The 13,863-nt window shown below is 38.2% G+C and overlaps 1 protein-coding gene across 1 annotated transcript; it reads left to right on the forward strand.

Moving 5' to 3' along the window:
• On the forward strand, positions 1-11,235 carry LOC140137772 (uncharacterized). Its single transcript, XM_072159538.1, has 12 exons — positions 1-140; positions 1,974-2,243; positions 3,064-3,308; positions 3,719-3,952; positions 4,401-4,712; positions 5,383-5,561; positions 6,067-6,310; positions 6,878-7,013; positions 7,631-7,860; positions 8,955-9,210; positions 9,939-10,036; positions 10,542-11,235. The coding sequence occupies exons 2-12, from the start codon at positions 1,974-1,976 to the stop codon at positions 10,900-10,902; spliced, it is 2,565 nt and encodes an 854-aa protein (XP_072015639.1). The 5' UTR covers positions 1-140; the 3' UTR covers positions 10,903-11,235.
• Positions 11,236-13,863: the final 2,628 nt, after the last annotated feature.

Here is a 13,863-nt window from a genome sequence, read left to right on the forward strand (position 1 = left end):
CAACCTTATCATTTATATACTTGCTGACAAACAAGGCTGATTTCTGGTGCTGAGATTCTTTGTCTGTGGATGATCTTTTGTTAGAAGAACTTTGAGGACGATAAATATCAGGTTGTTGAACAACAGAAACCAACACAAAGGTAAGATTTTGTGATTATGATTTATGTTTATGTAGATTAAAATCAGAAGTTCATGATTTGATGATTATGATTTGTTTATACATTAAAAATCGGAAGTTAAAGTTTGACCTACTTCATGTAGTTTGACTTCGTGAATTTGTCAATATATATTAATTATTACAAAACCAATCTTTAAAGTAGGTACTATTAATGTTTTAGTGAAGGGTAGCTTCTGTATGCGGCTTTGGATGTAAATTGACAATTTTTGGCTACCTATAAACTTTATTTTCATTCCTAGTACTATTATATTGCTGCCCTACTTGTGTGTTTGTATGGTGCTTTTTAAAGCATTTGGTTTTGCACATTTTATTTCCTATTTGCTCTACTATATGGAAATAAAATTGACCAGATTTAAAAATGACAAACCTCTCTCATAAAACAAAAGAAGAGGAATTTATACAGTGAAGGATTGCAGCAACAGAAAATCACTTGAATGTAGGTTGCATTTTGTGTTGATCAAAATATGTTCAAGTTTCTCACTTTATAGCATATTGTAACATTCCATAGAAAACAGGTTTCACAGTTTCTTGCACAAAAATTAAAGTTTTCCCTATCATTATGTCTCCTTTTATAATTTTGACATGCATGAGGCAAAACAAATAAAATCCCATTTCATTCCTTTGCTTATTTTATCTCACTAGCAGGAATATCTTGTAAAATTTCATGAAGGTCGTGAAATTATCAATTTTAATGTATAGTTTTCATTTTTAAACGGAGTTGGGTTGGGGAATTTTTCTTTTTCACTCATCAATGGGGTGGATTTTTGTCCCTCTCTCAAGTGGGCGAAATGTTTTCCCCATGGAAATCAAATGGTGCACTCCTAGCTACTTCCCATCATCAATTGGGTGGAGGAAGTACTCAACTATAGCTCTGAGCAAGTTCAATGAAGTACATGTAAATTATACTTTCGAATAAAAATGTGTTATTTGAAACTGAGATGCAACTTGTTTGCGCAAGTCAAATTAAGTTCTCAAAGAAGGCATGGAGTGTCATGAGGTGGCACAATAGGCACATAGAGTAACCATGGTAACATTATACAACATACATGCATTATAACAGTAATGAGCATACAATATGCGTGCATTATAACAGTAATGAGCAATCAAATTGTAGGGAGTCTTATTAGAATTGACAAGAGCAAAAATAAGGAAAAAGTAAGAATAATCAGTTTTAGGAAGTGACACAGCTTGGCCATTTTTACTAAGTTTGCAACCAAATCAAACAGCTGGATTTAAGTATAGAGGGACAGATAATGACATCACATGGATAAATGAAGTAGTCCTGTGATTATGTATTATATTACCCAGTCTGACTTTGTGAAACTTATGATCATTATCAAATTTGCCTGAAATAAATGACATAACATAAATATACTGAAAGTGAAGGGGTGAATAAACTCAACACTTCACCGGAGTGCATCAAGAGTTCAGGACCATAATAAATGGATTCTAAATCCTTCATTACTCATTAGCCTATGTGTGGGGAATCATACACCGCGGACAACCAACTGTAAAAACCATCAGAAGGCTATTACAGCTCAGGTAATAATATCAAGATGGAATCGAAAGGATGACACATCATATGTTAGGCCTACTGCTCTATTTAGACCTTACCCTTGCTCCAGCAAGAAGCAAATTCAACTGTTCAGGGTCTGTCCCCTCTATGAATTACCCATTAGAGACTTGTTAGGCTGTGTGCCTGAGCAACATATGGTGCTAGTTTACTAGATTCGGGTTGAGGATCACCTTAATTTCTCCCAAATAACTATGAACAATGTTATATTTTGTGTTTCAGATGTTGAAAACGTTGCTGATAGCAACACTCTGTGTTGCCACCTTAGCAGCACCACGATCACCACCCCGAAATGGCGCCATGGGCCGTGACCGCCAACGGCCAGGTCAGGTGCGTCCAGGATTTGTTCCTGGAGTAGAGCAGCCCCTGTTGGGAATGCCAAGGAGTCTGCCTAGTATGATGTCAACTCAGTTAGAAGACTTGTTTCAGCGTATGCAATTACAACAGGATGCCAATCAGCTAGACCTAACCTTGTGGCAGGACAGAACACAGGTAGGTGAAATACATTTGTCATTGCCATGTCTATGCGTGGGTAATATATACTATGATCAGCTCATTATAGACGGGAATTGTTCATTTTTTGTTACTGAGCACCTTAATTGAGTCCTAACTTACGCTTGCGTAAATTCACAAAAGCGAGAGTCAAGCACGCAATACGCAAAGCGCATTTTGCGTAAGTGCTGCACCCAAACTGCATGAACGCCATTCTATATCAATACATGATGTTATAAGTCCCGCCTATTACGAGCTGATCATACTATAGATCATCAATACTGTCTTGTGATTCTTGAGAAAAACAACATTTATCACAGAAATATCAATTTGCATTTTAAGTTTGGCTAGGTTGGTAGATTGCTTGCTTGATTAATTGATCACATTGATTAGCTGCATCAGATTGACAGGACAGGGTAGATTAATTGAATGATTGGTCTATTGATCAATTAGATTTATTAGATATAGGATTTATTGATTGATTGCTGAGATTGATGGATCGATCAATCAAAATAACTGCATTTATTTGATTACATTAGGCACCAGAAACAAATATGTTTGATCTTTGGATCGACCGTCAATGCTGCTTCGATGCTTGTTATTAATGAACTATCAACTAATTAATCAGAATTAACGCCAAATTTAAATTGACCAATATCCCTTCAGGCACAAATTACTATTTTATCACAATTAACAATAGTAAATTAATTGATTTCATATAAATAATAAGGACCGACCAAGCATCGATGGTCGATCGAAAGATCAAACTAATTTGTTCCTATTGCCTTACTGATAAGACTGATTATTTTCCTTTTTTTAGGCAGCTGTTGACGGCTGGTGGACAGCAATCTCAGCACGCATGTCCATGGTTGGACGAGATTTCACAGTCCCAGCTGACGTGTCCAACGGCATGAGAGATAAGATCACAGAGGTCTTTACTCAGATGCAGAATGAAGTTAGTACTGGTTATGTCTTGAACCTGGACCATTGGCAAGAAGTACTCAGGGAAGATGCACAAGATAGCTGGTCTAACTTTGTAGATGCTACAACACCAGGACAACCAGAGTGAGTACAAATAACACCAACATCCTGAAAATTTTGTGATTCTTGAGAACGCAGTCAAGTTAGCTCAATCGATAAGGCGTTCGACTATGGTGCGAGAGGTTGCGTGTTCAAACCACGGCGGTGGTTTAGTATGCTCTCATGGAAAATTGAGTTAGCTTGAAATTCCCTTGGACAAGGAACTTACTGCTACTTGTCTTGTTGTAACTCGTACGAAACTCGGGGAGTTGATCCTGGTTGCGATGGCCATTTGTGGAATGTCTAGGGTGTGCGCTCTTGAAGCTGTGAAGTTCCTATGTTGTTGTTAAATGGTTTATGGAATGATGAGGCGTTGTGCCTGAGTGTAGCACACTAAAACTCACTGCGTGTGTTTTTTTAAATACCAATTTGGCAAATTTTATTCTATTCTATAGTTACACAGTTGATCGTCCAAGAGGTGAGAAACCAGTCAGAGGCGAGAAGCCAGTCAGAGGCGAGAAACCAGGCAAAGGCAGAGGTGAGAAGCCAGGCAGAGGCCAGGAACCAGGCAGAGGCGGGAAACCAAGCAGAGGCAAGGGACAGCAGAATGGACGTCCTGATGGCAGGGGATCCCCACCTGTTGATCTCCCTCAACCAATGAGACAACAACTGACGGATTTATTTGAAGGGTATGATATAAATTATCCATAAATTTGACATGTACTATTTGTGATGGGACAACTGTGATTTTTGTTGTAGAAAATGTTTTGTCTGTACCATGTAATGATCAACAATCCTAAATAGGTATATTTCAACATAATAACTTATGCTTATTTCATAAAACATTGCAAACAACTTGTTTTGTTAACATCAAAGGCAAAGCATCACCAGCAGACTGTTTCCGTCCTGTGTGTTCAACACAAATTGAATAGCCCCTCTTGTGCAAGAAAAGAATGGCTCTTCACACATTTTATTTGGCAACTCTTTAATATCTTAACAAAATTGACAAGGAAATTTTCCAAGAAAAATTGTTAATGTAAGACAAATACCCAAACAAACACTGACTTCCACAATACTTTATATATTTTAAAGCCAGCCAATTCAACATTGTCCAATTTCCCTCTTTCATTCACATAGAATGCAACAAGAGCTTGATACAGGCAGGGATCTTGCACTACCAGATTGGAACACCCAGACACAAGACACTGTCCAAAACTGGTGGACAAGAGTCAAAGGACGTCTTGAAGCTCAGAACGTCAAGCCTCCAGGTGGACGACGCACCTTCCCAGAAGAAGTCCATCCCAGGATGCAACAGAATATCCAGGATGTGTTTGAAGGGATGCAGGAAGAGGTCAACGCAGGTCGCGAATTGGATCTGACTCAATGGGGAAACCAAATGGGTGACCATGCTGAAGGATGGTGGGATAAAGTAACTGGACTCATGAATGGGTATGTTAAGCTATTGCACACTTCTTTGATAAAAACCTCACTTGCTATCTTAAAAGACTACTACCTGCCGTCTCTTACCAAGACTCATATTATTTCATTCTTATTTTGTACATTATGAGCTCCTCATCATAAAATCCCTGTAAAATTTGATGCATGGTTGTGGGAAGAACAGGTGCAAGTTTTTCACCACACATCATGAATGATAGTCACTGAAGCAAGAATCAACTATCTAGGATTTGAACCTGGGACTGTTATTCTCATTGCCTACATTATGAGCTATCCATCATAAAATCCCTGTAAAATGTGCTGCATTATTATATGAAGAAGTAAATTTCTCATCACACAACATGAATGATAGTCACTGAAGCAAGAATCAACTATCTAGCTAGGATTTGAACCTGGGTCCTATTCTCTATCTAATGTTTGTAAAATATGGGGAAAAAAGCTGTATTTCTCCATCAAAATTTATTTCACAAATCTCAAGTTATATCAGCTAGACCAATTCATTTTACTTTACCTTGGCATGGAAGTACGAAAGTTTCACTTATAAAATTAAGTCAGAATGAAAGTTGATCATTGAGTATCATCGATTACAAAAGAGTAAAGTTTCTATTAAACTATAACAAGCATCTTGTTTTTAAATGTTTTCCTTCTTGCTTTTTGTAAACAGGAATGAACCTAATAACCCAAGAGGTCATGGGCCAGGAGGTCATGGCGTTCGAGATAATCTCCCCCCTAAAATGGGGGAAACTCTGCGCGAGGTGTTTGAGGGACTTCAACAAGAAATTGAAAAAGGCAATCAAGTAGACCTTGATGTATGGCGTAACAAGACATTGGATGTAATCGAAGGTAAGAATAAATTTACAGAAAAATATTTCACTTTCAGGCCTTGCCGCTTGAGGCGAGTGATCGCTCTTGCTCGCCACTGCTTGCCCAAATTCAATTTCTTGTGAGCGATTTTCCACTCACCATAGATACTAAAAATCGCTCACTGCGAAACACCCAAAAGTGAATCCAATTTACTTTCAAGTTTCAGCACTTTCAATGTATTTGATTTATTGTAATAAATTAGCCTTATACCTGAAAACCAAAACGAGGGTGTCAACAGTGCATAGGCCTAAGTATTTCATATTGGTACAAATGATCTTTAAGACAGTGAGAGTGATTTGACTACTCATCTAGCGCATGCTAGCGTGTGATTGACCGCTTGCCTTTTAAATCTAGATGGCAAGGTTTTTAAGGCATATAAAAAAGTAAAATATCATGTTTAAAAAAGAGATATAATTAAATTATTTCCTTTTTAAAAATGAGAAGAGATATAATAGTCTTGCACTTACTTACCTTTTCTTCACAGCCTGGTGGGAACGTATGAGCAGCATCGCTGAACGTAAAAACCCCAAAGCAGCAAATAAGAAACCATTTTTTGAAAATGCTCCAAGCAGATGGCAAGAACAAGTCAATGACTTGTTTGACAGGATGCAGCTCCAACTGGACAGCGGTGAACTACTCAATGTGAAGGGCTGGTATGCAGAGATTAACAAGAGCGCCGAGAGATGGTGGGATGCATTTGCAAGACGTGCAGAACCAGGAAGGCCATTGTAAGTGGAATGTTGGTTTAGATCTTGAGCCGTTGTGCAACTTATCTATAATAAATAAAAAGTAAAAAATGCAGGTATTCAGTCATGATATGAATAGGGGAATTTACAAGAAAGGTGTTGGTAGTTCAGTAAGGTAACTACATCAGTCAAGGTGGGCATTTGCCAGTATCACAACTAGCATAATACCAGTGGCGTAGGGTCATATGGGCGTGGGGGCGTGGTGGGGGGGGGCAAGCTTAGTGCCCCCAATCAATTGCAAAATTTAGAAAATCCCATTGGAAATTGCAAAAAAAACCGCTTGTGCCCCTAATCAGACCTGGTGCCCCCTAATCATGGTCAGTGCCCCCCCAATATGATGACCTATACTACGAACTGGGCATCAAACTGTGCATAGGTAATGATTTGAATAATACAATAGTTCACAGTAATGACAACCAAATTTAGTTGTGGTTGGTGAAACTTCTATCAGGCCAAAAGTTGAACAAAATGGGCTATTTTATTCTCCACTAAAGTCACATTTTAGCATTTTAAAGATTAAAATATTGAAATCTCTTTTTTTTTAAACAGTGAACCCCGTAAAAACTTCGCTGCTGAGATGCCAGACAGAATGGGGGAACCTGTACATGATGTCTTTGATCGCATGCAGACTGCCATAGACAATCAGCTCCCTCTAGAGTTGATGCAATACCATGATGAAATCCAGGTAAAGTGAATAGTGAAAACTCCTCATCCGATTTGTTTTCTATAAATTTTGGGACTTTTATCTATTACTTTCAATTTACATCTAGAAAAGCTATAAAATCAGTGTTATTTTCATGAGATACAAAATGTAGTACATGTACCTAAAATTTGCCAAATTAATTGCTTGTTAAGACAATCTTTTCAAGAAAAATATTCTGAATGCAGATGAAGGTGCATATCAACTTACTTAAAATCAGTTCATTTCCAAGAGAGTGAAATCATACATTGATATCAACAGTCAATTTTATTTGAAGCACTATACAGAGCAATACAAGAGTTACATATTAAATGTATGAGAACTACCTGCCGATTGGCCAAAGAGAAGTTTTCATTATCAATTGGCCCAATCAGTACCATTGTTAGAATAATTTCACCACACAAAAAAATTGGGGTGAATTATTTGCAAAGCTCCATTTTGACTGGTGATTAAAGTGAAGATATCATGTAGTTGACCACTCAGTGGCAATGTTAGATCGGCAGGTAGTGCTCAGGGGTTATAATGAAATGACACTTCCACAAAAAGATATTTTTACTGAAAATTTGAAATATTCATCACATTTTCCACATCTCTTTTCACAGGAAATAGCTGCCTCATGGTGGAATCGATTTTCAGTTATGAAAGGAGCAGACAAGGGTAAACCAGGGAAACCACCACGTAAAGATATGCCCATTGAAATGAGAACACAGATCACTGAGGTATTCACCAGGATGAGGGAAGAGACAGGTGCACAGGACTGGGATATTGACTATTGGCGTAATGAAACATTGGCTATGGCTCAGGAATGGTGGGAGAAATTTACCAATGCAGAGTAAGTTAGGAAATTTATCATATGTTACCCTATAATTTACTTCTGGAACTGATGTTGTACAAAATACAGTCGAAAGTCGGAAATATTGATTTTGAGATATAGCTAAACAAAGGAAATATTTTCTTTTGTATCCTATTGTTTTGGAAACTCTTTAACTGCTCATAACTTTTGAACTGGTTGTCGAAATTCAATGGGGTTTTCTGCAAAATGTAGCTTTGCAAATGTTGTTTATAAGGGGGTTTATAATCCTATAAGAAACTGAAAATTGAATTTGTCCGACTTCAGACTGATTTTGCTTGATCACACCACAAATGTGAGAATATAATTTTAAATCTACTACTGTAGGTAGTCTTCTCAAAGTACCAAACAAAAAATGTTTGGCAAAGTACCAAGAAGATATTTTGGTACAAAATGTTTCCAAAATTAAAATCGATCTACTTATAAAACCGAAATGAAGGAGAAATAATGGAAGGGTTTCAGAGAATTGTTTTCTGCATAGGCCAAAAGAGTGGCCGTTTACATGTTGTTACCAAAACAATGGCCAAAAAAAGTGGACTATTTGTATTTTTAGGGGGTGGGCAGTCCATTATAGGCTACATCTTGTGGCATCAATCAAGATTCACAAATAGTAGACATATATATCTTATCAATTTGATTATTATATTATTGGAGACTATGCCTTTGTGTGAACTCATCAAGCCAAATCTCACGACAAATGAACATAACTTCTCCCCACTTCACAGACAGTGGAATATAAAAAACTCCTTTCTAGATGTGCATCACTAAAATGTGTCAAAATCTATTCTTTAATTGTGACACGATCTGGTCCATGGGGGCCAAAGGAGGCAAATTTGACATACAATAGGCTATCATTTACTGAAAACACAAAAGGTCTAGCATACTTGGTTTTAAAGTTATGAGGTTTTGCGATGTGTATTATCTTATGTATTTTATTGGGTTTTTTGCTCCATATTTTTACCTTATCTCAATTTCAAATTTGCCGCCTTTGGCCCCCATGTCACAATTCTCAATATTCAAAACCATCATAATCATTACTTATTCTTTTTCTCCCTCTCTCTCTTCCTCACCTGTAGCTTAAAATCAATTTCACAAAAGTGGATCGCTGCTCTCCAGGACATCTTTGAGGAGTATGTTAACAACACCGATACTGTTGACATAGACCAGTGGCGTGAACAAGTACTCAACCAGTCCCAATCTTGGTGTGATTTTGATGTGGACACTCTGAAAAAATTTGGATTCAAATCAAGAGAAGATATCAAGAAGTTAGATCGCCCAAGTTGTAGAATCCCACAACATATCAATCATATCTTTGATAGACTAAAACTAAAAGTAAGTGTATAATATGAAGATAAAATAATATTTAGTTTATTTGGTCTGAATTATGTATAAAAGAGAACATGTAATCAGTAGAAACTCACTGTCAAAATTTCCCAATGTTGGAATCAAAATACTGCAGCTTATTCAAACCACACAAAACAAACCGCACATCGCTACTTACAATCACCCACGGGGGAGCACACACATGTAAAGATGGTACGGGGATGTTTGTGCAGCGGTAAAGGGTCTCTTTTTCAGGCTCTCCGGCAGTTCTTCAAGACCCTCATTTGTTTTTAGCCCCAAAGCCTATAATTTGGCTCAATTTTAGTTCACAGACCTCCACAAAAATGTTGAAATTTCAGTTCATGAAGCCCCTATTTTGCCCCAAAATCAGTTCTTAGTTCTCAAAGTTTGGAACTTTGCGCCGCACACCCCTATCAAAATTTAAGTTGAGTGCCCCCCCCCGGGCAATCACCTCCAAACGAGGACACTGTTATTATGATTATACAAAAGGGGATGTTATTTTCTGACTTTCACCTGTTATCAGGGACTTGCACTCATTATACTTACATTTTAATAACATTTATCCGATCCACCAGCTGAAAATGGTGAATATAAAGGGATGTTTTTGGTGTAATTTTACAATATTGATAGCCACATCAATCATATTTCTAACCCTATGAAACATGTTTACCATTGTTTTCTTACACTCACCATTTTCTTGTACAATTTTCTTGCAGTCCATGGATGGTGTTCCTTTAGACATGGCCGAGTGGCAGGAGGAATTAGAGAATCTAGCATCTGGCTGGGGAAAGAGAATTCTAGCTCACAAAGACAGGTGAATATTATTAGCAAAATAACTCCCAGCCACATATGGGTTGCCTGTTTAATTACGAAAAGTGCAAGAATTAATAAACCCCTGTAAACACTTCCCACTATTCAGTAGTCTGTAAAATAGACACAAGTATGAAAACAAAATTTGACGTAATGTTCCACATTCCCTTGATAAAATACACATTATGCATGTCCTCAATTCAAGCTGTTTACAAATCATTTTAGATCCCAAAAGCCTAATTATGCAGGAAGGTAATCAGGTCTTTAAAAGGCCATGCTTTTGAAAACTTGAGCAACACAAACCTACAAAAGTTGAGTCCCTACGTACATGGGTACATTATACAATAATCATGCACCTATGAGCACAGAGATTTGAACATATTTACAGGGTGGGTACAAAAAGATCCCCATTTCTAACAATTACTTTATTTATTATAAAGTCAGTTCTCCATTTTGCAAAGCAACATTTTGAATTTCATCATCATCTTTACTACTTCTTGTCTTTACAGACCAGATGAGCGACCAGGACGCCCTCAGGGACGCCCAGACAGACCCAATGGACGTCCAGGAAGACCTCAAGGACGCCCAGAGAGACCCAATGAACGTCCAGGAAGACCACAAGGACGCCCAGACAGACCACAAGGACGTCCCGGAAGACCCAATGGTCGCCCAGACAGACCCCAAGAACGTCCCGGAAGACCCAATGGCCGTCCAGACAGACCCCAAGAACGTCCTGGAAGACCCTATGGCCGCCCAGACAGACCCCAAGAACGTCCCGAGAGACCTCAAGGGGGTCCAGGAATGAATCAAGAACCCCCTCGTAAACCATATGGATATTATCAAGAAAAGCAAAGAAAGATACGCTATTAATAATTTTGAATATTTTGTGAACAATTCAATAGCATTGACTGAATTATCTGGATCAAAATTCAAATATTAAACAAAACTAGTAAATTTGCTTGATTAGAGTATTCAGCATCTGGAGTTAACCCTCAATATATATCAGTGGTGGTTCCATAGGGGGTATTTGCCCCTCCCCCAATTTGGGCTCCCTCCCAACAAAAAAATCACTCAAAATAAAACAGTAAAAAACACCACTGATATGCATCCAGTTTTATAATACCCAATTTTCTAGTTTGTTTTAAAGGGGTCCAGTGGCGCAGCCAGGACTTTTTCAGAGAGGGGGTGGGGGCAAGGCAAATTTCCAGGGGGTAAACTTTGACGAAAATGGTCAAAAATTACAAAAAAAAGCCTCGGGGGGCAAGACTTCTCACATGGGGACAGCTTCCCCGCCCCCTTGGCTATTCATTCATTCATTCATGGTTTATTAAAAGACACGGTAGCAGCTAAAAGCTGAATTGCTGTGAAATTTACAATCATTAAAAAACAACACAAAGCATGACATAGATTTAAATATCAGAAAATATCACTTAGACGGGTACTACACCCCTCGATAAACCTGTGTCCACTCTCGCATCCCTCCCAAAAACCAACAACACAGTGGCAACAAAAGTCATGCACATCACAGGGGCAAGGAATCCAACCACCACACCGGAATCTCAGTGACCCAAGACAAGCGGTCCGTTATTCATGATAAGAAATAAGGTACCGATAGGATGTACCCCGCTTCCCATCATATACACTGAACCGCCCGTCCCGAGCCACCGAAACACCAGTGCAGCAATTGGACTCCCTGCCCCAACAACATACACAACCCCCGCCACCAGTGTGCTACTACTTTCTGAGACAAATGCAAAAATAGTCACAAATTAACCACAGGGGTGCAGTACCCCCTTAAAGTACACAAAATAAACCAAGGGGCGAAACCTCATCCTGTAACCAGAACCCACAGAAAGAGAGGTCCGCAGCTAAAAGTGCGGTCAACTGGACCTGGGAAAATGGTGGAAAGGAGGTGGTTTCACCCCAAGGATAAAATTATCCTATGCCACTGATGGGATCTAACCTTTGACGAGTCATTTAAGGTCTTTGTACAAATGAGATTGTGATTCTTATTCTACAAACAGAATTGAGATAAACAATGTTACATATTGTAGAAGATAAATGATGAGCATTAAAAGATGTTGTTACATATTATTATTTGTTAATATTACAATCAACTTCACCAAAGATACTTCTAAAATATACTTGCTTGGAAACAGAATATTATTCATGTTATTTTACAAGTTTTAGAAAAAGTTATGTAATTGTGTGATTTTGTATACTAGTTGACACATATCAATGCAAGCTAACACAGGGCCACATTGTATAATTATGTTGACATATGCTAGTACAATGATGTATAGTATTTTGTTTTTAATTTGTTTTTACCAGTTTTTGTATATGAAATGAGATGTAAAATTTAATTACAATGTAATATGTTGTAATCATTTGCTATGTTGTGATTTTTTAAATAAATACTAATAAATAAATATAAAAAAAAATGAAAAAAGAACAAACTTGTATTGTTGTCTAATGTTTATCAAGGAGTTTAAAAGATGAGTACACACACTGCCATTAGCCTTTTAGAGGTCCGGCGGACACAATAGGATGGCGCTGCACGAAATGGGTAAAGGCTTTTGTATTAGGCGGATTTTACCCCTACTCAGAAAGCAGGGGAAAAATGTCACACTTCCATGTTGTTTGCCATGTATTGATGTGATACACAGATTGGACTGTGCCGTGCCTGTGCCCTGTGGGTGTGCTTGAATTCAGCAAACGCCGGTACAGACTTTAGACCTGGCGATCTCGCTCATCTGAGTGTACAGATCACTCAACTTGTCAATTGTCATACGCGCGAAAATGAATATTCAATTGACTACTCCATCAGTTAAAGTCCATACATCCCCTATGGAAGACATTACCTTAATCTCCCACACAGGGGTATTATATTTCAAATGGAGTCGACCCTTCAGGCCTATTTGAAAGTCACACTACCTGTGTGAAAGATTATGGTCATGTCTTTCATACGGGGTGTATGGATTTCAACTGGAACAGCCCAATTGATTCTGCAGCAGGGTTGTTGCTGTTTTATTTTAAAAAACTTTAAAAATCAGATTTCATTTGTGAAGATGTTCATTCATCCAGGTAGTAAATAAAAATGTTTGAATTATAATCTTGTCAACTGGACTTACTTTGAGAGAGTGGGAAATTTTAACGTTCTCCGGATTGCTGAACTGTAGGCCCCGGCCAAGTTATGATGTAGGCAGCCTCCCGTATTGAGTGAAGGCTCCTCTATGATGTAGGCTGCCTCCCGTATTGAGTGAAGGCTCCTCCTGTTTCATATAAGTTGCTTCTTTGACCCCTCTCTCATACCATCTGCTGTAACATCCTTTCCCGGATTCAGTGTTAAGACAATGGATGCAAGGAACCCGGGGGGGGTCACTCATATATGAAAGTTGTAAGCATCCGCGTGAAAGAAAACACAGATTTAGGGTGTTTTTGAAAAGCAAAACGAGGATCCGCGCAGATCCGCGATTAGGGTCTCAAAACACTCATTTTACTAAAAGAAGGGGTGTTTTTTTAAAGGGCGATCCTCGCTTAGGGTAGTTATTTAAAATTACCCAATTAACAGACACTAGTGGTGACATATTTATCAAGTTATTCGGCACAAAAGAGTGGTTTCTAAGCAATTTTACTAACCAGATTTTTAAAAAATTGGAGCTGACTTCAACAATGCCAATTTTAAGCTTACTGATATCATATCACTGTCACTGTATGGCACGTACTCTACTGACACACGCAATGAATAGGGGCAAATTTCAAACCAATTCCTCACTTATGGTGTTTTTATATTGTCTGTCCTTGTTTAGGGGTAAATTTCAAACAAATTCC

Source organism: Amphiura filiformis, chromosome 17 (assembly GCF_039555335.1).
Source record: "Amphiura filiformis chromosome 17, Afil_fr2py, whole genome shotgun sequence".
NCBI lineage: Eukaryota > Metazoa > Echinodermata > Ophiuroidea > Amphilepidida > Amphiuridae > Amphiura > Amphiura filiformis.

What these genes read in the sequence shown, in the direction of transcription:
- LOC140137772 (XM_072159538.1), top strand. Translation starts at nt 1,974, where the DNA reads ATGTTGAAAACGTTGCTGATAGCAACACTCTGTGTTGCCACCTTAGCA. An exon ending in CTGACGGATTTATTTGAAGG is followed by an intron (nt 3,953 to 4,400) that starts GTATGATATAAA and finishes TCATTCACATAG; the next exon opens with AATGCAACAAGAGCTTGATA. An exon ending in AATACCATGATGAAATCCAG is followed by an intron (nt 7,014 to 7,630) that starts GTAAAGTGAATA and finishes CTCTTTTCACAG; the next exon opens with GAAATAGCTGCCTCATGGTG.